Source organism: Microplitis demolitor, chromosome 6, assembly GCF_026212275.2.
Source record: "Microplitis demolitor isolate Queensland-Clemson2020A chromosome 6, iyMicDemo2.1a, whole genome shotgun sequence".
NCBI lineage: Eukaryota > Metazoa > Arthropoda > Insecta > Hymenoptera > Braconidae > Microplitis > Microplitis demolitor.
Window position 1 is genome coordinate 6,987,082 of NC_068550.1, and position 22,870 is coordinate 7,009,951.

A 22,870-nucleotide genomic window follows, 5' to 3' on the forward strand; every position below is an offset into this window, starting at 1 on the left:
GTTTGACCCTGCGGGTCAATCCCAAAACATCTTTTTTTTTTCGAACTTACAGGGCTCGAAAACATTATTATTACACTTTAAAATTCTGAAAAGATTTTTTCATATTTTTATCGTCAAATTATAAAAAATTTAATATACTCATTCATTTTTCGCTTGATTCTCTATGCCTGGGTCAAAATTGGCTACTATAAATATTCGAAAATGATAATTTTTTTTAAATTGATAAATTTTGAAATTCAATCATTTTTACAGTATTCAAAAATATCGTTTACCTTGCGACATTAATGTACACGGGATTATAAATAATGATTGTATCGAAAGATCTTCAGGTAATTTGTCCTTTAAGTAGATAATCCCATTCGTCATACGCATTCAATATAGAGGTAATTACTAGACAGTCTAGACTATTGAGACGGTAAACTATAGTTTTCATACTTTAGGACTAGTATTTCACATTATTTACAAGCTCAAAATATTTTGAAATAATGAATGTAATTAACTTATTTCGGGGCGGGGGTGAAACGAAGTACTTGAGAATTCCCAATTCGTGCGACGTTAAATGCGTAAAATCTTTTTGTTTTTTTTAATATTTAGTCAATAGGAAAAATAATCAGCTGTCAAAAAAAAAAAAATTCATTTTTTGCGCGCAACATGGACTACTATCACTGAAAAATATGAGAAAAAAAATGTCTGAACATTTAATAAAGTTGATTGAATAAAATGTTTTGAAAAATTTGCAAAACAATTTAAGAAACAAGTTTTGTTCTTTTAATTGTATTGTCATCATCTGCATGAAAAAATTATTTTTTATTTTTATTTATCATCCACTATTGTGTTGGTTGCTCAGTAAATGTGAGCAAAAGAGAAATAAATGAAACTTCTAAAAAATGTCGAAAATTTCGAACACATGAAAGAAGTTCGATTTTTTTTTCTCTTCGTACTATTTTTTTCCAAAAACAGTATGAAAAATATTCAGAATAATCCACAATTATATTTACAAAAGTAAATTTAGAATTTGTAAAAAATATTAATATATAAATAAATAAATATATATAATAATAATATTATTATGTAATATATAAAATAAAATATTAACAATGTTACGAGAGATCAAGCCGTAGAGTACGGACTTCGTTTTTGAAAATTAAAACTGGTGAAAAGTAAGAAAAACGCAAAAATAGGAAGTCTTTCAGATTTCATGAACGCCATGGGAATGATCTCCACTGATTGAGCTCAAGAACCATCAAATCAGAAGTTGTTTTCGTGGACTATTGGGCAACAACTGTTCAAGTCGTTGAAGTGTCCTCTGAAGAAAGTCCTGATAGCGGTGGGTCTTAGATGCTGGAGAAAGATTCGTGTGGTGGCATATGACAAATTTGAGCCCCCCCCCCCTCCCCACTGATTCCTATATATAAGTATATATGGGTCATTTCATGTCAAATCATCCTATTATCAATATTTGCAACTCTGCTTCAGTTAATATTTGACTATCATTATTACATTCCGTGAAAAAGATTTCCATGTTTTTTGTCAAATATTTTCAACGAGTCATTCATAAGATATTAAATTTGAAATAATTTTAATGACTTTTTTTTTTCAAACAGTCATAACTCTTTGAAACCTACATCGATTTGAGCGTTTTGTTTTTTCAGTTGTATGTTTTTTTATGAATTTTATGAAAATATTATGCAAAAAATTCTTCAAAACTAGCTTACTAGGTGTTTTTTTTTTTTTTTTTTTTTTTTTGTAATTAAAATTCTATTCTCAAAATGATTATATCCTTCACTTTTTTCAAAATAATTATGAAGTTTGAAAAAATAATCATCAACATTTTTTCCAAAATTAATATCTCATGAATGACTTGATGAAAAAATTTGACAAAAAAGATGGAAATCTTTTTCACGGAATATAAAAAGGTAGCTGAATATTAACTCTATCGAAGTTGCAAATTTCGACAGTAGGATGATCTGGCATGGAATGCCGACTAAACTTTAAGAGGTCGCTATTTTAATCTTAATTTCTTATCTAATTAACATTGCAAAGTTTATCCCTATGAGTAATCTAAAAATTTTATATTCTTACATTTTTTTAACAAAATTATTTTTCCAAAATCAGTTATTCTGATTATTTTAAGTACTTATTTTTTTTTATTGATCAAGAAATTTTTATGACTTTTTTTTTTCAAACAGTCATAACTCTTTGAAACCTACATCGATTTGAGCGTTTTGTTTTTTCAATTGTATGTTTTTTTATGAATTTTATGAAAATATTATGCAAAAAATTCTTCAAAACTAGCTTACTAGGTGTTTTTTTTTTTTTTTTTTTTTTTTTTTTTTTTTTTTTTTGTAATTAAAATTCTATTCTCAAAATGATTATATCCTTCACTTTTTTCAAAATAATTATGAAGTTTGAAAAAATAACCATCAACATTTTTTCCAAAATTAATATCTCATGAATGACTTGATGAAAAAATTTGACAAAAAAAATGGAAACCTTTTTCACGGAATATAAAAAGGTAGCTGAATATTAACTCTATCGAAGTTGCAAATTTCGACAGTAGGATGATCTGGCATGGAATGCCGACTAAACTTTAAGAGGTCGCTATTTTAATCTTAATTTCTTATCTAATTAACATTGCAAAGTTTATCCCTATGAGTAATCTAAAAATTTTATATTCTTACATTTTTTTAACAAAATTATTTTTCCAAAATCAGTTATTCTGATTATTTTAAGTACTTATTTTTTTTTATTGATCAAGAAATTTTTATGACTTTTTTTTTTCAAACAGTCATAACTCTTTGAAACCTACATCGATTTGAGCGTTTTGTTTTTTCAATTGTATGTTTTTTTATGAATTTTATGAAAATATTATGCAAAAAATTCTTCAAAACTAGCTTACTAGGTGTTTTTTTTTTTTTTTTTTTTTTTTTTTTTTTTTTTTTGTAATTAAAATTCTATTCTCAAAATGATTATATCCTTCACTTTTTTCAAAATAATTATGAAGTTTGAAAAAATAACCATCAACATTTTTTCCAAAATTAATATCTCATGAATGACTTGATGAAAAAATTTGACAAAAAAAATGGAAACCTTTTTCACGGAATATAAAAAGGTAGCTGAATATTAACTCTATCGAAGTTGCAAATTTCGACAGTAGGATGATCTGGCATGGAATGCCGACTAAACTTTAAGAGGTCGCTATTTTAATCTTAATTTCTTATCTAATTAACATTGCAAAGTTTATCCCTATGAGTAATCTAAAAATTTTATATTCTTACATTTTTTTAACAAAATTATTTTTCCAAAATCAGTTATTCTGATTATTTTAAGTACTTATTTTTTTTTATTGATCAAGAAATTTTTATGACTTTTTTTTTTCAAACAGTCATAACTCTTTGAAACCTACATCGATTTGAGCGTTTTGTTTTTTCAATTGTATGTTTTTTTATGAATTTTATGAAAATATTATGCAAAAAATTCTTCAAAACTAACTTACTAGGTGTTTTTTTTTTTTTTTTTTTTTTTTTTTTTTTTTTTTTTGTAATTAAAATTCTATTCTCAAAATGATTATATCCTTCACTTTTTTCAAAATAATTATGAAGTTTGAAAAAATAATCATCAACATTTTTTCCAAAATTAATATCTCATGAATGACTTGATGAAAAAATTTGACAAAAAAGATGGAAACCTTTTTCACGGAATATAAAAAGGTAGCTGAATATTAACTCTACCGAAGTTGCAAATTTCGACAGTAGGATGATCTGGCATGGAATGCCGACTAAACTTTAAGAGGTTGCTATTTTAATCTTAATTTCTTATCTAATTAACATTGCAAAGTTTATTCCTATGAGTAATCTAAAAATTTTATATTCTTACATTTTTTTAACAAAATTATTTTTCCAAAATCAGTTATTCTGATTATTTTAAGTACTTATTTTTTTTTATTGATCAAGAAATTTTTATAGTATCGGAGGGGGGGGGGCAAAATGGGCATTCCAAATTTCTTTATAAAAATGGAAAATAGTGAATGCGCATATTAGATGAATATTTTATTTCCCCAATAAAAAGACGGAAAGTTTTTTCCCATTAAAAAGACGGAGCGACTGTTTTTCCAGATTTAGTAAAAATATAAATTTTCTATAAAAAAAAAAAAAAAAATTCACCCGCTTCATTGAAAAAATTATAATTTAAATGTCGAGTTCTAGAAAACTTGAAGATAAAAAAAAATCAATTGAAATAAAACAATAAAATAAAATGAACGTAAACGCGGTGTAAAACAAATAACAGTAGTTAGCAATAAATAAACTTTAAACGTAACAAGTAACACGTTATAACTAAAGTTTACTTCTAATGATAAAATAAAAAATCCAATAGATCGTTACTTAACGATATAAAACAATTGCTGTAATAAATTTTTTTTTTTAGTACATTTTTTTAATAGCCTCTAGGATTGAATACCGCTACATGATACACACCTCGTGACAAGTTCTACATATATATATTTAGATATATATAATAATAAGATTGAAGATCTAAAGTATATTTGTGCAAGTTTTAGTTATAAGGTTAGGACGCCCTCGAAACCGATTGGTTTGCTAAGATATAACCAACCGTCCGATCCAGAAACGGGCAATTATCGTGAGAGGCGAGGCGCCAAAGTCGTGAGCCTGTTGTTAAGTGATTCCGATAACCTCTCAATCGCATTTATGTGCGCTGTGTATATAGTCCTTGCTATGCTGTACAGTGTACAGAGCTAAGGTAATAGAATGTTAAGACCTGGTTTTTATCCATACACTATACGGTTTTTGAAAAAACTTTTTAAAGAATCGTTAATACTATAATCGAAATTCCTAACCTCGTTTGAACCTCTAGTGTAGAAACGGAAATAAGCACGCATGCGCGCATAGAGGTTTAAATGAAGTTTTAAAATTTGTAGCCTGAATTTAGGTTGAAATTAAGTTCAATGCTGGGAGCTGGGATATGAAAAGAGATTAAATGGAATATTATATTTTTTAATGATTTCTTGTATAACAGCAAAGTTTTACTACACAGAAGAATAGGATTTCTTAACCGAAAAAAATTTTGCATCATGAATTGAGAATAAAAATTTTCATAGGGCGAGAAAAAGTTTTTTTTTAGTCCTAAGAAATTTTTTTTTTTTTTTTTTTTTTTTTTTTTTTTTTCATATCATTCCGCGTAATCTCGCGAGGTTTTACTATATATGAATATTTGAAAAAGTTGAAAATTAAAGGAGTCAATGTTAATAAGAAATAGGGGGAAAGATGGGACACCAAATTCAAGATTTAAAAAAAAAATATTTTTTCAGTTACTGTGCATGGAAGAGAGGGGGGGGGGCATGAAAGTGATCTACTACAAAAAATTTGAAATTTTTTTTTAACTATTTAAAATCATCATTCATGTTGACTATTATTATTTTAAAATTTAAGATGTGTAAAATTTTTAGTCATTTTTTGAATTATTTGATTTTTTTTTTCAATATTGGACTTTAGTTGCAGGCGTTACAAAAACAATTAGATTTTAAAAGAAATCAAATGTTTGTAAGAAATATTTATAGTATATTTTATCATAAATAAATAACATGATATAAAGACGATATATCATTTCTAAGTAAATATTATTTTCCTTATAAATCTTTCCTCTGTACAAGTTATAATTTTTTAGAAATAGCGGTGATTCCCGCAATAACTTTTTTTTCACTGCGGATGTTAATCATTGCAGATTATTCGATGACGCAATCATTTTTGAATAAATATAAATACTCATCGAGTAACAGTGATCATGTTAGTTTTATTTAATTTTTCTTCGAGTTTGTGATCTTAGATTTATACTCTTCAAAAATTAATAATAATCATGATTGCAAAGATTAGGGTTCTTTTCTGTGTACTTGCTATTTATCAAGTGAGCAAAATATTTTTTATAATTTTTGAGATTAATGTCCTATTGTTTTTATTCAAAATATTTTTTTTAACTTTTAAAAATTTACGATTTCAAGTTATTGTGAAAAAATAATAATTCTGGCGTAATTAATGCAGATACGACAAAAATTTATAGGAACAATTTTGTAACGGATTAAATTTTCTACAAAAAATGTCTCATGATATTTTTACGTATTTTTAATTATTTAAGCGTAATTTCAACTTGAAGTAATAAAATAAATTTCAATATTATTTCGATGACTTGATCTCGTATTCATTTTCTCTATAACTTTGGAAATATTAGAGCTACGGTTATAAACCTAATTAGCTCTTTTATAGCAAATTCAATTTTCTACAATTTTTGTCTAAAACATTTTTCTCTAAAATTAATAGTTTTGCTAAAAATTTGATTAAAAGAAAAAAATTTTAGGTTAACTCAGCACCTGCTGTAGGACCTGAGTTTGATGGATCATTCCAACGACAATATTTACCTTACATCCAAGCGACTGACGCTGCCGGTACAAAAACGATATTAACACCTCAAAATTTACTTGATTTGAGTACAAGATTGCAATCCGAAGGCTCACCATCTACGACAACATATGAAATCATTGGCATTAATGGATTTTCTCGTATTCTATCTGACCATCATTTGGATCGCTTAGCAAATCGTGAAGTAATGGCTATTGTAGACACGAAGAATATGAATCAACCTGGCTTCGGACATTTGTTCGTGACGGTTGACAATGAGGGAACGTTGAAAACTTTTATTTACAACATAAATCTGAGTGACGCCTTCGAAAAAGTGGATGCAGATGGAGGCTATCCGCATTCATCATCCGAGAGTTCTTATCACCATGGTCCACCGTCGTCTGCCCATACGACCGTTGTTTCAATTTAAAATAAATTAACAACGTTACAAATCAATAAACTAGTGCTAAATTGAACACTTTTTAAAATATCTTATAATTGAAAAAAATATTTAATTTATTGGATGTTATAAAATGATGCTAATAAATAAAAAATTTTTTTAATTTAATTTGAGTCAAATTATTCAATTAATCTCGCTGTAAAAAAAAAAACCGATGTAAGTCTACTCTATCCTGATGTTAAATTTAACCGCGAAAACGGTGTTAAGATTTTTTCAGGTATTAAGCAATTTCTATCGAAAAAACCCATGTGGGATGCATGCATGGGAACCCATAGGAATTGATGTAGGAAAGTATGGATTTATGTAAGAATCCTTAGGAATTAATATAGGAGTGCATGGGTCCCCATATAGAAAATCCATATAGGAATCGGTTTGTATCAGGATTCTCACGTAGGAACTTCGATATATGCACTGTAAAAAATAACCGGAGTAAGTCCAAACGGTGAAGGTGTTAAAATTTTCGGTGTTAAAACAATTTCCCTGTGTTAAAATATTTTTCGGTGTTGAAAATATTTTACTTTGTGACTATTTTACTTACTCGATTATTATAGTTGAACAATGTTTTTTTTTTTCGACAAAATTAAAAAAAAATTATCATAAATATATAACTGCGATCGTGAAAAAATTTATATACATTGATATTATCCATGAGAATATTTTTCATGTAAAAATCGATGAGGAAAATTCCTAAAATTGTTTTTTTAAATTTGCGGTGAATGACATAGGCTTTTTTAAAAATTTTATGGAAAAAATTTTAAACAAGAATTCCGATGGAAATCCATGGGATTTTTGAAATCTATGGAACCGGCTGAATAAATCATAGGATCTCACAAAAACCGATGGAAATAGTTTCTATGTCGAACATTCTGGATAGCTTCTTGAAGTTTCAGCTAGTGCGCAATTAATTTATTTTAAGACAATAACCTTATTAGTCAACAAAGCAATAAACTTTAATTGAACCGTTACGAAATTCGTCGATTCAAGTTCAATGAATCCTTTTTTTAACTTGTCGTTAAGTAGAAGATAATTATTATATTTTTTTTATTTATCGACAATTGAATAACAGAGCAAATGGTGTTATTACCCTGCGACTGTTAAAAAATTTTTTTTTTTTTCGATAATGGGTTTTTTTAACTTAAGACTAATTAAATCATGTCCTCAGGGATATGATGTAATTTTTCACACACATTTTTTAGTTATTTTTTTTTGTCAATTTTAAAGCTTTGATAAATTTTATCAGGTCAACAACTCAATTAAAAAATATGTGTTGGTTTGCAACGAACTTTAACCTTTGAGATGCGAAACTCATATATATATATATATATATATATATATATATATATATATATATATATGTATGTATGTAGAAGAATGGGGCAAAATGAGACACCATTTTTAAAAATAAATTTTTTTTTGTAAATGTTAATATATATCTTTACAAAAAGTGTGGGGTAAGTTGGTCATCTTGAGTAAGGCGAGCATTTCAGAATCTTTACTAAAAAGAATAAGAATCCATGTATACTAAAATTAAAAATAGTATTCCAGTAAAATCCTCGTTTTTGAGCTCGGAAAAATTGTTGTGAATACATTTTTGAGCTTTCTGAGCTCGAAAATACTTTTGTATGTCCTTGTTTTCGAACAAAAACGGTTTTACCATTTTCGCCAATGATATCTCTCGAACGAGTTATTCGATTAAGACGGTTGAAGTCGCAATCGACGCGTTTTATTAAGTTCTAAAGCTGATCACATTTTAAAATTGATTTATTTAGTCGTTTTTGAGAAATTTTGAAAATATTAAAAAAAAAATCGTTTTTAATTCTTTAGACAACGGTTTCTCTTGAACGAATGAACCGATTTTAATAATTTAGGTGGCATTCGACGCGGCTTATGAAGCTTCAGAGCCCAGTTGATTTTAGAATCAATCCATCGAGCACGTTGCGTTATCCAAAAAAAACATTTTTGAAAAAATTTTATTTTTGGAATATCGCTGAACGAGCCTTATTGATCAAGTTCAATTCTGTAACGGCTTCTAAATATTGACAAGTCTCGTCAAATGCCACCTTGGCGATCAAAATCGGTTCATCTTTTCAAAAGTTACAGATATTTACATGCGTACGTACATATATACACACATACATACACTCGGACACCATCTTGAAATTAGTCAGAGTAGCTTCCTAGAACCTTAAAACGTTAAAATCTGTTAGCAATTCGATTTTTGAAAATCGAACCGAAACCAATAACTTCTCGAATTCTTAAAAGTTTCAATTTTCTTGGCGGGAAGTTTAAAAAAACAATATTAGTAGTGTGTTTTTTTTCAATGCATTTAAAAAATTTACCAATTAAATAAAAAAAAAAAAAAAAACAATTTTTTCAAATCTCATTTTATACCCGTCCATTTGGCCGATTTGTGATAAAATAAATTCAACCATAAGCTTGAAGTAATCTTTTTCACAAAAATTTCAAAATGGCCCAACTTACCGCATTTTTTTTTAAAGAATATATACAGTTTACAAAAAAAATTTTTTTTCGTGAAAAATTCAACTCTCATTTTGGCCCATCTTTCCTCTTAAAATAAATTTTAATAATTAGAGTTTCATATTTCCCACATATCATATTATTTACATTTACATTAACTTATAAGCTGGATATTCTATTACGCATATATAATTTTTAAAATGTCATTTATTTATCATAATAAAAAAAAAAAAAAAAAAAAAAAAACTATTGCTTAATACTCAATAGTAATCAATATGATACGAAATAGGCATAGATAAATGAGTATAATTAAGTCGCAATAAAGTGACGAGCTAATAATTTTTTAATTTCCTTTACCAGATTCGGAATTGAGACAACGTCTTGATAATTAATTTTTAATGTTAGTTTTATTGGCTTTTATATATTGGGAATAGCATTATATAATTTTTATAATAATGATAATATGAAATTACGTACCTCGATATTGAACTTCAAACGTAATATTTTTTTTTCTTAACATATTGATTATTTTTTAATCATCTCACCACCACAATAATAATTTAAGTATCGAATTGATTAAGTTATTATGCATATGTAGCCGAGGCAAAATGGTTTAACCCTAAAAATTTAAGAGAACTGAAAAAAAATTTTTTTCGAAATATTTTTCCTGTAATTTTGAGCTCATTAGGAATTTAAGAGGAAAAAAAATCTGGGGTAAAATGGGACTCCTCAACCTTAACCAATACTTGACCTTAATTTGAACTCGAGTTTTGTGTTTTCCCAAAACTGGATTTTATTTTAAAAATAGCTAGGATCATTTCTAGTAAAAAATATTTTTTTGTCATAAAGTTAACGAACCGGTTAATTGTTCAGTTATAAAAATAATTACATCCTTTACTGATAAATTGAATAAAGACATTGGTCAATTAAATAATCGTCAACGATATACGCACTTATACTTGCGTTAAAGTATTATTTTATAAATTTTTTGGAAATACGTAAAGTAGGCGGAGCCATAATTTTTAGAAGGGGCACAATACCCCTTCTAAAAACAAGCGTGTACTGAAATTTTGAATTATAGTGGGGTTTAAAGTGCAATTAGTTTTTGTATAAATAGTCAACGAATTTTTCAATCAGCATCAGTTCAACAATTGCCAAGTATCTTCTACGAAGAAATCAACTCAACGACTCATCATGTTCACCAAAGTATTCGTCGCTGCTGCTCTTATTTGCTGTATAATTAGTCAGGTAAAAAAAACTTATTGCTAATATAACTTTTATTAAAATTAATTGTTTATAATTTTTTATAAAATGTAAGAAAATAATTATGAGCATCAAATTACAAAATAACGTTCATTTAATTACCAATACTCGAAAATTCTTTTACCTTTCCAAGTAAGCTATAAAAAGACCCTAAACCGGGCCAGTGCCATTAGTCTTTCTCTCTTCAACTAATTAATGCGTTTTTAGAATTTTCATAAAAAATTTCAAGTAAAAACTATTTTGCATTATTAATAGAAGACAAAAATTTTCTCAGGTCTCAAAAAAAATTTCTTGGTGCAAGAATTTTTTTCTTGATTAAAAAAATTTTTTCTTATTCCCAGAAATATTTGTTTTCAATTTATAATGCAGAAAATTTATTGGGCAAAAAAAAAATTATCTTGAGGCGAGTAAAAATTTTTTGGTCTAAATCTTTTTTTTTTTTTTCCATGAATTTTAAATTTTTGAAAATTAAATAAAGTATTATATTTTATAACAATAAACTCATTATCATAGCTCAATTGATATTTTGTTTGTGCGAGTATAGAGTCATGTATTGATCGAGTTATGGCACATCACACTTTTTAATGAGTGACTATGGGTACACTAAAAGACCTTATTTAAAAAATTAATAATAGTTAATTGTCAAAATTATCAAATTAAAATTTTATTCAAATATTTAAAACTACAAAACATACCTATGAAAAAAAAAATGATTTTTCATTTCATTTATCGGTATATTGAGTAGTTTAATTTCACTCCAATGAAGAGTGAGCGGATAATGAATTTTTTACCTCAATTGTTAATTTTTTTTTTTTTGCACAGATAAATTCTTTGCCAATACAAGACGACGGTTATAGCAAACCTCCATCGTATCAAGAAAAAGGGCCACTTGAAATGGAAATGATTTCACCCGATGGATCAGAAAAAATATTGACACCCTCCGAAATACTTTCTCTCTCACCTCAACTACCATCAAATGCCAAAAAAGTAATTCTATACAAATTAATTGATAAAAGTGGAAACTCTTACTTATTGTCTGACCATCAAATCGAACGCTTACTCAATTTCGATGTGATCGCAATAATATCAGGTGATGATTCCACGATATTAAAACGCCCTGGTTTTGGTCATTTATTCGTTATTCTCCAAAAAGATGGTACGTTGAAGTCATTCATATACAATTTGACACTTCAAGACGCAGTAAAACAGTTACCTGACAATTATCCATTTAATTACGCAACATCAAAGCATGCCTACCATACAGGGTTCCAAAATTAATTAATTCTTGAAAAAAAAGAATAATCATGATTTTGGAACATGTATCAGAATTGAAACATATCATAGATTTATGTCAAATATTTAAATCTCAATTTTACTATAATATATATTGAAAATAATAATATGAAATATTGTAATATTTTATTGTTCGAAAAAGAAATAAAAAATTAATGTTGGAAAATCTAAAAGTGCAGACCTCAATTGCTCATTTTATTTTTAATCATTACTTTTATTTTATAACACTAATTTTTTTTTATTATGAATTTTTATTCAAGTTATAAATTATCAATTTGATTTTTTTATTTATTATTTTCAGTTTAATATTTTTTAATTAACATTTTTTTTAAATATCCCGCCTTTTTGTCTTAGATTTCGCTCTTTTTTTTCAAGCCTATACTGTTACGCTAGTGCTGCTGCCAGTAGTTGATGGAGAGAAAAAATGAAAAAATAAAAATGGCAGCTAAATTTTTCGTGGATAATCAGTTTTACGTTTTTAATTAATTACAATTAAACTAAAAGGATTTAGATAGTGATTTTTCATAATGGCTCTAGTGGTAAAAAATACAAAGATAATAAAAAAAAGTTAGGCCGATTAATTGTGTCTATCGATAGTTATCGTGTGTGCGAAGTTTCATACGTAACAATAGACAGTGCTGGTTTCTTGAGTTAAAATAATATATTTTAAACTAATAAAATAACGAATCGACTTACCATTAGGTTTAAATTATTTCTTAATAAATTTTCTATATGCTAGTGTACAATGACCTATTTTAGTATTATTAAAAGTGTGTATAAATATTTTTGTGCGGGTAAAATAGTTGGAACAAAACCGTTCATAAAGCAGCGTCAGCGCTTCGCGCTTGAGGTGTGCAGTAGTTCTATAGAATTGGTTCAGTTGTTTATCAAAAAATTAGTCTTTTTTTTTTACTTTCATCAATTAGCATTCAAATGCAATATGAATATATGAATATTATTGATAGATAAATTCCAGATAACAATCGACAGCGCGTAAGATAATTTTAAAAATAGCCGCCACCTACGTTACTGGTCATCCCACACGCATGCGCAGAGAAGCATCTCATAGATGCTTGTTTGTTTGGTTTTTTTTTTTTGAGTACTTTGTAGACTTAAGGTTAGATGGGTGCCTATTTTTATATCTTTTTATACATCCATATGTATACGTGTACCTATATGTATAGTTAAGTATCGATTTCTCCAACTTTAGTTACTAAACCAAAAGAGTCATGTCAAGAGCCCGTAGATACTGTCAACGCCTTCACGATACGCCAATAAAAGAATAAAAAATTTAACATGGCATAACAGAAATGCAATAAGAGAAAAGGCAAAAAAAAAAAAAAAAGAAAAATACAAGTGACATAAAATGAATAAATAAAAAAATAATGTAAATAAAATAAAAAAATACGGATAAATGTTTCGTTTGTAGTGAATATCCAGGCGGTCATAAAGAATGGCCCGCAGCTCATAAAGTAGCGTTAGATTTTTATCTCGCGCGAGCCCGGCACCCAACCTGGAGAGGAGTTGGCGCTTCGCGCGCGCAATAGCGCGTTATTTAAATGCTTGGTTATATACATCTATATATATATATATATATATATATATATATATATATATATATATATATTCGTATTTTCTCACTTTGTGCGCACGAGCTTACTATATACAAGTTGACAAGTTTTATACAAAAGTTTACGAACTGTATATAATCATATACATTTATATTTATATACATATTATTGAATATATATGCTCAAGATACTAAAATAATCTGTCGTTCTTGTTCACTTTTAATTTGTTATATCCGATTTATTTTTCTTGATTATTTTTATAAATTTGAAATTACATTTAAAAATGACTATTAATAATAAAGAATAAAAACTACATTGTGTAAAAAATATATGACATATATCTTGGTAAAATATTTTTTCAACCATTATTGAGGTCATTTGTATTTTAGCATTAAAAAATTATCATTAAAGGGCGAGCGAAGAAATAAAACAAAAAACTTCTTAAGTTTGTGGTTAAATTTATTGCAGGCTATCTCAACAAGTGTCTTTTAGTTCTCATTAAAACGGACGTTAAAATAATTTTTTTTTAACTTTTAATTTTCACAATACCCTCCGTTCGATATTATTGTCTTTTTTTATCACTCGTAAGAATTTTTACGGCATGCTGCGCACTTTCTTTTGGAATTATTATTGGCTGACTTCACTTACCTCATATACAATAGAGTATTATATTTATGTGTAACCTTCACTTATTACTTTTGAGCAGTAAGTCTTTTTATTTCATTTTTAAATGCATTGCGTTATAAGAACTTTTTTTGTCATCTTTTATTTTTGACCAGACTTTCGAGCCAAAATATTTAATTTATCATAAGCGTGATTTGAGTTACAATAATTTGTAAGAAAAACTTACGTCAAATCTTAATTAGAACTTCAGAATTGTATTATACCAGCACTTAAATTGTTCACGCATCCGGTCCATAAGCGAGATAGTTTTGCCACCTGGCGGCCACTTTCGTACCAACGTAGCATTTTATAGGATAACTAGTCTAGTTTAATAAATACCAGCATTTAATGATTTCTTCATATCAAATACTGCCTTAATGACCTTTTATTCATCTAATATTAAGAAAATTTTTAGATATGAATAAATAATAAGGAAATAGCAAAAAAGTTATCTATTTAAAAAAAAAAACGAATTATCTTATTAATAATTTATTTAACCAACTAATATATTACAACTAAACATCATGTGAATGTTAAAACGTAGATAAAAGTATCTATCCTAACGGTATAGTAATAAAAAAAAAAATTATTATTTACCACATGGATACACTTGACATTATAAAGCACCTGAGAATCATGGTTAATCGATAAATAAATAAAAAATATTAAATTCTCGTTCAATCTGATGAAAAATGAAGTGACGCGAGATTTATCAATTCCCCGTTTACTTGGATCTTGTGTCTCGTGTTCTAGACATAACACGTACCACTATGGAGTTCTGGAATTATAGTGAAATAAGTTAAAGAGAGTGATAGAGGGCTTTATGTTTTAAAAAGTTTTTGCGGCAACAAAACATCGTCAACTACGACGTAGAAGAGACGTATAGTTGAGTCAATTTAAATTCTCTTGGATCGTTTTATACTGCGGCGGTGTGTTCTTGGTGGTATGAGGTCAACGATGAAAAATGCTAGTGTAGTGTTCAAGACTTAACGTGATAATTTCGCATACCAACACCTGCCGGCCCTGGCTCTCCGTTCTTTCTTTACTTGTTTATAGATACTCTCTATGTATATAATGTTTAAAATATATATATATATATATATATATATCTTAGCATGCCTTCATACCTTACGGATTGTATCAGACTTCACATGAACGCTGTTCATTTATTCTTAGATAGCAAGTTGCTGTATACAAGTGTCTACACTATCATATACTGCATTGATATTTTATCGGATAATTTGTTTATAAATAATATAGGATGACATTGATGACAAAGTTTTTATTTTATTTCATACAAGGGAGAGTGGGGTAAAAAAAGACACAATTTTTTAAGGGGGAAGTGGTAAAGGCTAAATCGTGAATAAAACGTTTTTTTACGAATTTTTTTTAGGCGTATGGATTGATCCGCAGCTATCGAAGCTTCAGTTTTAGAGAAGACCAACTAGTTAATAACTTCGAGAGTTTTGCTCTGATTGACTTCAGATTTGAAGACTATATTCTTAAAATGTGTAGCTATAAGAAAGCAAAAAAAAATCTGATTTTTTGCCTTTATCTCTCCCCCTTAACAAAAACTTATAATAAATTAAAATTATACTAACGTTTTACTTTCGAAACCGCACACCGGTAAAATTTTGTTACTTTGTAAAAAATGAAATTCATAACAAGTCTGACAGATCTTTTAGTCACGCAGAGGCACATTCGAATATCTTTTTTATGATCTTTATATACTTTAATAGCCATTTCGACAATAAAGCTACTGAATGAGTGGACCAATCCGACAGCCAGTAAAACAAATGAAAATGTAACATCATCAAAATTAACTGGCCTATAGTAATTATTTTGTATAAATTTTTCTTGCTTATCTCGAAGTACTTTGTCCAAGATTTTAGATCTTCTTTTTAGTTGCCTATCAAGAACACCAGAGTGCGCAAGTCTCATAATAATAGCGTTAATTCGAGGTCCAAGTGGCCAATTTTTTCTCATTATCAGAGCATAGAATCCACTTAGGACTTTTTTATTCGTATGATGAAGATTATACTGAATAATCAAATGTTTCAATGCCACAAATGTGTCAACGCAGGCAACAGATGTGTCATTCATGATATTAACGTCACAATCAAATGTTCCAAATATAGTTTTTTTTAGCAATAATTCATCAGTAATATAGTACTTCGTTCCAATATCTGCATAAATTTTAGTATATCGCGGGTCTCTAAGATCTTCAAGAGTCTCAACATTTTTTCTGTACTCAGGCTTGGTTAAGAAAGCCGCGAGATGCCCAGAAAATGTCGCTTGTATTACCAAAAAATAGAAAAATATAACAGAAAAAAATATTCTCATTTTAAATGTCTCCATGCGCGTGTTAATCGAATTATTTATCAGCAGTCTTAAGCATTCGAATGTCGTAAATGACAATTTTGATTTTTTTTTACTGTTTGATAAATATATAACCACAAATGTCATTAATATAATTATTGTTGTCGCAATAATAATCAACCAACCGTAAAAATTGAACATTTTTTCTAGTGGCGATGAAAATCCTCGACTGTGGGTGACTATTACGTCATTTACGAACTCAAGGGGGTAGGATAGCTCAACCGTATTTAATAAATTGTTATTTAGTAACCGTATAGGCTGTAAATTTAGATCCATCGACTTGTCAACAAAATGACTGATTGGGTGTCGAGCTGAACTCATTTTTACATTGGTATTTGGAATGGTCGTTATGTAAACTGATACTTTGAGTGACTTGACTATCGATTGAACCAAAAAATGAAAATTTTGCATAACTTTTGCTCTTAGATTCTTAGTTGTTTGAGTTACTATACTGTGTGTTGAGTAAAACGACAAAAACACTGTGGGAACTACTTGTAATGCTTTTATCTCGTAACTTTCCAAGTTCTTTGTGCGGTCGAAGAGTAAATTTGAACATAAACCTACATTAGAATAATTGTCAGCTTTTAGTTCAATTTGATCTGGCGCCCAATACGGTTTGCAATAAATTCATTGTCCAAGCTACAGTTTCCACGGTATGTTGAAAAGGTTAAAGAAAATTTTCAAGAAAATTTGAAGGGCTACAAAAAAGGCCTGATAGTAAAAGTTGATAAAATTGAAATTTCAAAAGTTATAACCGTTTGATAATTTTCAGTAATAATTTTTCGGTTTTTGAAATTAGAGATTTTACCGGCCGATAACTTTGTAATTATTGATTTTATCGATTTATTTGATAATACCTTTTTTGTATCCCATTAAATTTCCTATAAAAGTTGTTTACAACTTTTACGTGTAATCTTAAAACTTGAGAAATTACGAGTGATTTAATAAAAGACGCCCATGTATCAATATTCGCTTTGAGCGCCAAATTATTTTTTTCTCTTTGAAAAGAGTGATTTAAAATCCGGAACGTTTACAAACCCTAACAAAAGTAACTTGAAAACTTTTATACTCAGTTTAATTGTCAACTTGCACTTACCGAAATTTTTTCCAAATTTTTTCGAATATCGTCCATTATAAATTGCCCATGTACTATTGTAATCATTATACTTAGACCAGTACAGTGAAGGTGCGTAATCATGGTATGGATTATATGTAAATAATTCGAGAACGTTATCCTGATTTTTGGATTGGAAACATACGAAAACTTTTGAAGTTTCGCTGGTTTTCCAAAAAAAACTAAAAATATTTTTTATACTTCCATAAAATATATTATTATTTTCAATAATAACAAAAACTGTAATTCCACTGGCTAATGAGACGGGTGTCAATTGTTCCGCGTAATTAATATTATCCAATACATTAATGAAAATAATTAATAAATCCGAGTTTTGACTTTCAAAAAATTGGGTTTCATTTTTTGAATTTGTTATTAACAATAATTTTTTTTCGTAGTTTTCCGTTAACACTCTTATCATATCATTGCCAAAATCACCGTGTAAAATAGCTGTTTTATAAATCGAACATTTGATCAATAAATTTTCCTGAAAAAAGAATTTTTTTTTAAACAATGATTAATTTTTTGTCATCTGTAGACAAACGTAACTTACAGAAAGTTGAAATTACAAACAAACCAATAAATTGAAAGTAAAAACAAATAATTACCATCATTTCGTAAAATAGAATCAGAGCACTGTTATCAGATGTGTAATTAATTTTTCCGTGGATTAAATTAATTGAAAATAGATAAAAATAAATGCAAGCTGGTAAAATAATTTTCTTGACCAGAAACATTTTTTTTTTACTCAACTACATCGACGGTGTCTAGCAAACGACTGAACTCTAATGAGCGTTCGAAATAACTGATTATTTTTCTAACGTCAATTTGATGAGAAATGGGTTCATTAAAAATTCATATGTACTAATTTTCCGTCTAGTATATATATACACTACGTGCGTATTATTTCTTCACTTTTTTTTCATCTTACTTGTAAGTAGGAATGATCATAGATATGTGGACAAAAATAGCAAGATAGATGTTATTTATATGTATTTTATTATAATTGATAATTTTTGTTTCCAATTTATAGAACAAAAAATTTCTTGTGACATGTAATAATTTTTAGTGCCAAGAAATTCGTATTTTCTATGTATATTTTATAAAAAATATATATGATGGAGAAGTATCTAAGTTCATAGGTGACAGTTACCAAAATAATTATACGAGTAAATAATGTTTTTCAACCATGACAACTTTCAAACCCACTTGCTACAGTGGGAAAAAAAATCTTTTTTCCAAAGCGTCAAAAGGTTTATTCTTGGTCTTGGGAACATTTTTTTTTGCATACATTAATCTACTTTTTGAGCGTGCTTCCCATCCTTCTTGGCTCTGGTTTTCTTTAGCAGGTAGATCAAATGTATATGTATGTATATTATAGGATTATAGGTAAACCGACAACATCAGGTGAACATTCTCATAGTGCACAAATACACAAAGGATACATGTTTCTCAATAGAAATTGGATACCTACCTGTTATTTTTTCAAAGAAAAAAATTTTTGTGCCGGTAAACTAGACTATAGTTCAATATTTGTGTGAAAAGATATTTTCTGAGTGAGGTTTTTATTGTTAATATTAACGGGTGAAATCGATTCTCTGTAAATCCGGTGATAAAAATTTGAAAATTTTATTTCAGTATATATATATATATATATATATATATATATATATATATATATATATATATATATATATATTGATTATTTTCAAGTTTTAAAAATATTCGTTAATTTTCAAATTTTTCGAGTTATTTAAAAATTCAAATTATAGAATCTCTTCAATCCGAACACTATTTACACCCCCCTAATAAATATATCTACGGAGAAAAAATGATAGTAGCCGATCCTAGTACGCTCATGAACTATAAACCCATAACGCTATGGTAATAATTACTTGAAATTATGGGATACTTACGGATAATTATGGTAATAGTTTCTATAACGTATGGTAAGTGAGTTATGGTAATCATTACCATACTCATGAAAATATTTCCCATAGCGACATAGTAATAAATCCTATTTCTACATTGGAACGGTTCCTAGGTGCCTATGGGAATAAATCCTAAACATCATAGTAACCACTGCCATAAAATATGTGAAATTACCCTCGTGGCATACTGTAATTGAAATACCACCTATCAAAAACTGAAATAAACACATGCAGAAATTGCTATGACCATACTAAAATTTTCAATGGTCACAGTAATCTGTGATGTAATCGTGATCTACTATACTATTGGCCATCGTCTGTGCACGGTAAATTTTGCATGTGTTTATTTCAATCTCCGAAAGATATCCAACATGGTCTGGCTCTACTATGGCACCATAGCATTGCAAAAAAGAATAATTTCTTCGTGTAGGAACTATTGCGATATCATACAGTACAATGAAACCAATATAGATATGAATATTCCCCATAATTTTTATATGGGCGCCACTACCATAATATATTGCAATTGTTACCACAAATTTTCTCCGTGTACATATGAATATTTATTTATTAAAATGTTATTTTATAATGATTTTGATACCGAAATTTAAAAAATAATATATTATATTAAATTATACGTTACAATATATAAATATATATACATAGAGTTTGATCCAATTGCTGATTAAACTAAAATATTGAACCAGAAAATATAAAATTGATGTTGTGGTTGAGGTACTTTAGTCTTAAATGAAATCGATATTATAAACATAGTTTGTATGGTGGCTTGTATGCCTATGTAACACATATATACATATATACATGTATATATATGGCTATTGATCTAGTAGTTTGCTAGAGAGAATTGCTTTCTCAGAACCTCGTGAGAACTAGAGACATTGTGGGCACATATAGAGTATAGTAAAGTAGAGATGGTGCTTGCTGCTGTTTTAGCTGCTGGTGGTGCCAGAGTACTTCTGGTACTCCTCTAGTTGCTCTGTTGCTGCCGTTGCTGTTATGTCTTGTCAGGGTAAATGTATGTTCAGGCGCCACATGGATCTAAAGGAAAGTCGCGTCTCGTGATCCTAATCGACTCAGAGTAAATCCTTGGGGCTTGATTATTAACGATTATATGTAACTAGTAATTATAAGATTGTGATCTTGTACCAATGGAATGTAGTACACTTGAATCATTCGCTTTTTCAAATTTAAAACATTCAAATACATTATTTCACTTTTTACGATATTTTTTATTAAACGATTCCTTCATAAACTCAATATTCTATGTCGCGAATTAAGCAATAATTTTTTTTTTTATTTACTATGAATTGAATTGAACATGAAATATATATTTTCCCATGGTCTAGTGATCGAAAACTGGTACGTCATTTTTTTTTTCATTTGAGAAGTCGTTAGTTTAATTTTCTCAGCAACTTTGGACCCCTATGGTGTTTATTCTCATCAGTTAGAGCACCTGCTAACCTTTTAAAAAAAAATTCCAAGTCTTTATTACATTCAAAAAATTATTTAAGTGTAATAAATTTAAATATATTTGTTAGTATATTTATAAATCTCAAATCGATTAATGTTGAAAAAATTATTTATTGTGTTGAACAATGTTATTAGTCGAAATTTACAAATTTTTTTAAAACTATAATATGAACATATTTGGGGGAGGGCGGGTCAAACAGGGTCAGTAAGAAAATAATGGATTTTTGTGCATATGAACAATGAGGTGAATCTTCTTTTTTTTTATTTAAGTCTGGATAATTAAAGCAAATTTACAGTTTCATAAAAAAAAATATTTTTCCTCGGATGGCAAAACCGGACGACACCAAAAAAAATTAAAAATTTTGTTTTTTCTTTTATTTAAAAAAAATGACCATGATAACATTGTTAAGTAGATTTTCCTGATTTAAAAAAAAAAAAAAAAAATTATTGAAGATGAATAATTTTCATAAAATTTAAATACAGTAAAGAAGACACCGTTAGAAAAAATTTTTGGGACCCTCAAAATTTGAGAAATTTGATAAGGATGGAAAATGACGGATTTTGGAAAGAAAAAAAATTTTAACTAAATTTTTGAAGCAGTACATTTTGCCCGTTCGCAAAAAAAAACAATTTTTTTTCTACGACAACTGGAAATTTGGTTAAAATACTTCAAATGAAAGTTTAAAAAAGAAGAACACTCACTCTATTCAAATGCACAGCATTAAAAATCAAGATTTCATACATTATTACCAATAAATTATCAAAGCTACCCGTAATTCATAAATTCAAAGTAATTTATTATTATATCTAAGTTGTAAAAAGGCGTTCATATTTCTATGAGTGTGAATGTAGTAATCAGATAAATTTAAAGCCATAAAAAAATAGAGTAAATAATTATAAAAATAAAATTTATAAAAATTACACTTATCAATAATTTCAAAATTTTTTAAATGGGCATTTTTATAAAACTTCATTTTAGTAATTATTTACTCTATTCATTAATAATTTTAAATTTGTCTGATGTCTGCTACATTCCCACTCATCACATTTCTTGCTTTCTAAAAATGAATCAGTGAAATTCACTGCGAATTAGTGAATATACATGGGAACCAGCTATAAGTATACCACTGGTTAAATTAATAGTATACTTATAGCTATAGCAACTACTTCATTGTTAAAATGTAGTTTTTTTATATAACCCTCCGGATATCGTGTAAACAGAATGTTGAATGTGCTTGCAGATGATAGTGGAATCATCCCCGAAATATTAGTTTTGTTTATTTATTAAAATAAGCGGCCCTAGTATGAGTGTTTTCTAAGGGCCGTAAAGTTATATATACACAGTGAGTACATGGTACTTATAGTACATAATACTAAAAATGATAAAACACAGCATTATACTCTCTAAATCTTCTACTTGGTATGCGTATAGCTGTAAAACGGTGAATAGTCACTGTTTCAGATTTAGAGAGTAGAAATAATGAACATAATAATCATAGTAATGAAACAACTAAACCATAATAATTTCAATGATGTAAAACATATGAAAATATGAAAAGTAAGTAAATTAATAAATATATATTGACTCTAAACGTCTCTTTAGAAAAGCCAACTATAAGACGCAGAGTTAAATTCTGGTAAAGTACCGTGGGGATACATTTTGACAGCAGCTAATTACAAGTTCTAATTGCAATTAAAAAAAAATACGTGGAAGTAATCAATGTCATTAAAATAATAATTCAAAAGAGTTTTGACTCCAATGAGATTAATCTGGAAAATCCAGAATTTTCGGTACTGAAAATAAATTTTAATATGTTGTC

At 27.9% G+C, this 22,870-nt stretch overlaps 2 protein-coding genes across 2 annotated transcripts; both read left to right on the plus strand.

The window, feature by feature from the left end:
• The first annotated feature begins 5,827 nt into the window (after positions 1 to 5,827).
• LOC103568778 (uncharacterized) lies at positions 5,828 to 6,973 on the plus strand. The gene is made up of 2 exons (XM_008545744.2): positions 5,828 to 5,919; positions 6,367 to 6,973. Exons 1-2 carry the CDS (start codon positions 5,872 to 5,874, stop codon positions 6,835 to 6,837), a joined length of 519 nt encoding a protein of 172 aa, XP_008543966.1. The 5' UTR covers positions 5,828 to 5,871; the 3' UTR covers positions 6,838 to 6,973.
• A 3,512-nt stretch (positions 6,974 to 10,485) lies between these two features.
• Positions 10,486 to 12,061, plus strand: LOC103568779 (uncharacterized). The gene is made up of 2 exons (XM_008545745.3): positions 10,486 to 10,593; positions 11,431 to 12,061. Exons 1-2 carry the CDS (start codon positions 10,540 to 10,542, stop codon positions 11,884 to 11,886), a joined length of 510 nt encoding a protein of 169 aa, XP_008543967.1. The 5' UTR covers positions 10,486 to 10,539; the 3' UTR covers positions 11,887 to 12,061.
• Positions 12,062 to 22,870: the final 10,809 nt, after the last annotated feature.

What these genes read in the sequence shown, in the direction of transcription:
- LOC103568779 (XM_008545745.3), top strand. Translation starts at nt 10,540, where the DNA reads ATGTTCACCAAAGTATTCGTCGCTGCTGCTCTTATTTGCTGTATAATT. An exon ending in TTTGCTGTATAATTAGTCAG is followed by an intron (nt 10,594 to 11,430) that starts GTAAAAAAAACT and finishes TTTTTTGCACAG; the next exon opens with ATAAATTCTTTGCCAATACA.
- LOC103568778 (XM_008545744.2), top strand. Translation starts at nt 5,872, where the DNA reads ATGATTGCAAAGATTAGGGTTCTTTTCTGTGTACTTGCTATTTATCAA. An exon ending in GTGTACTTGCTATTTATCAA is followed by an intron (nt 5,920 to 6,366) that starts GTGAGCAAAATA and finishes AAAAAATTTTAG; the next exon opens with GTTAACTCAGCACCTGCTGT.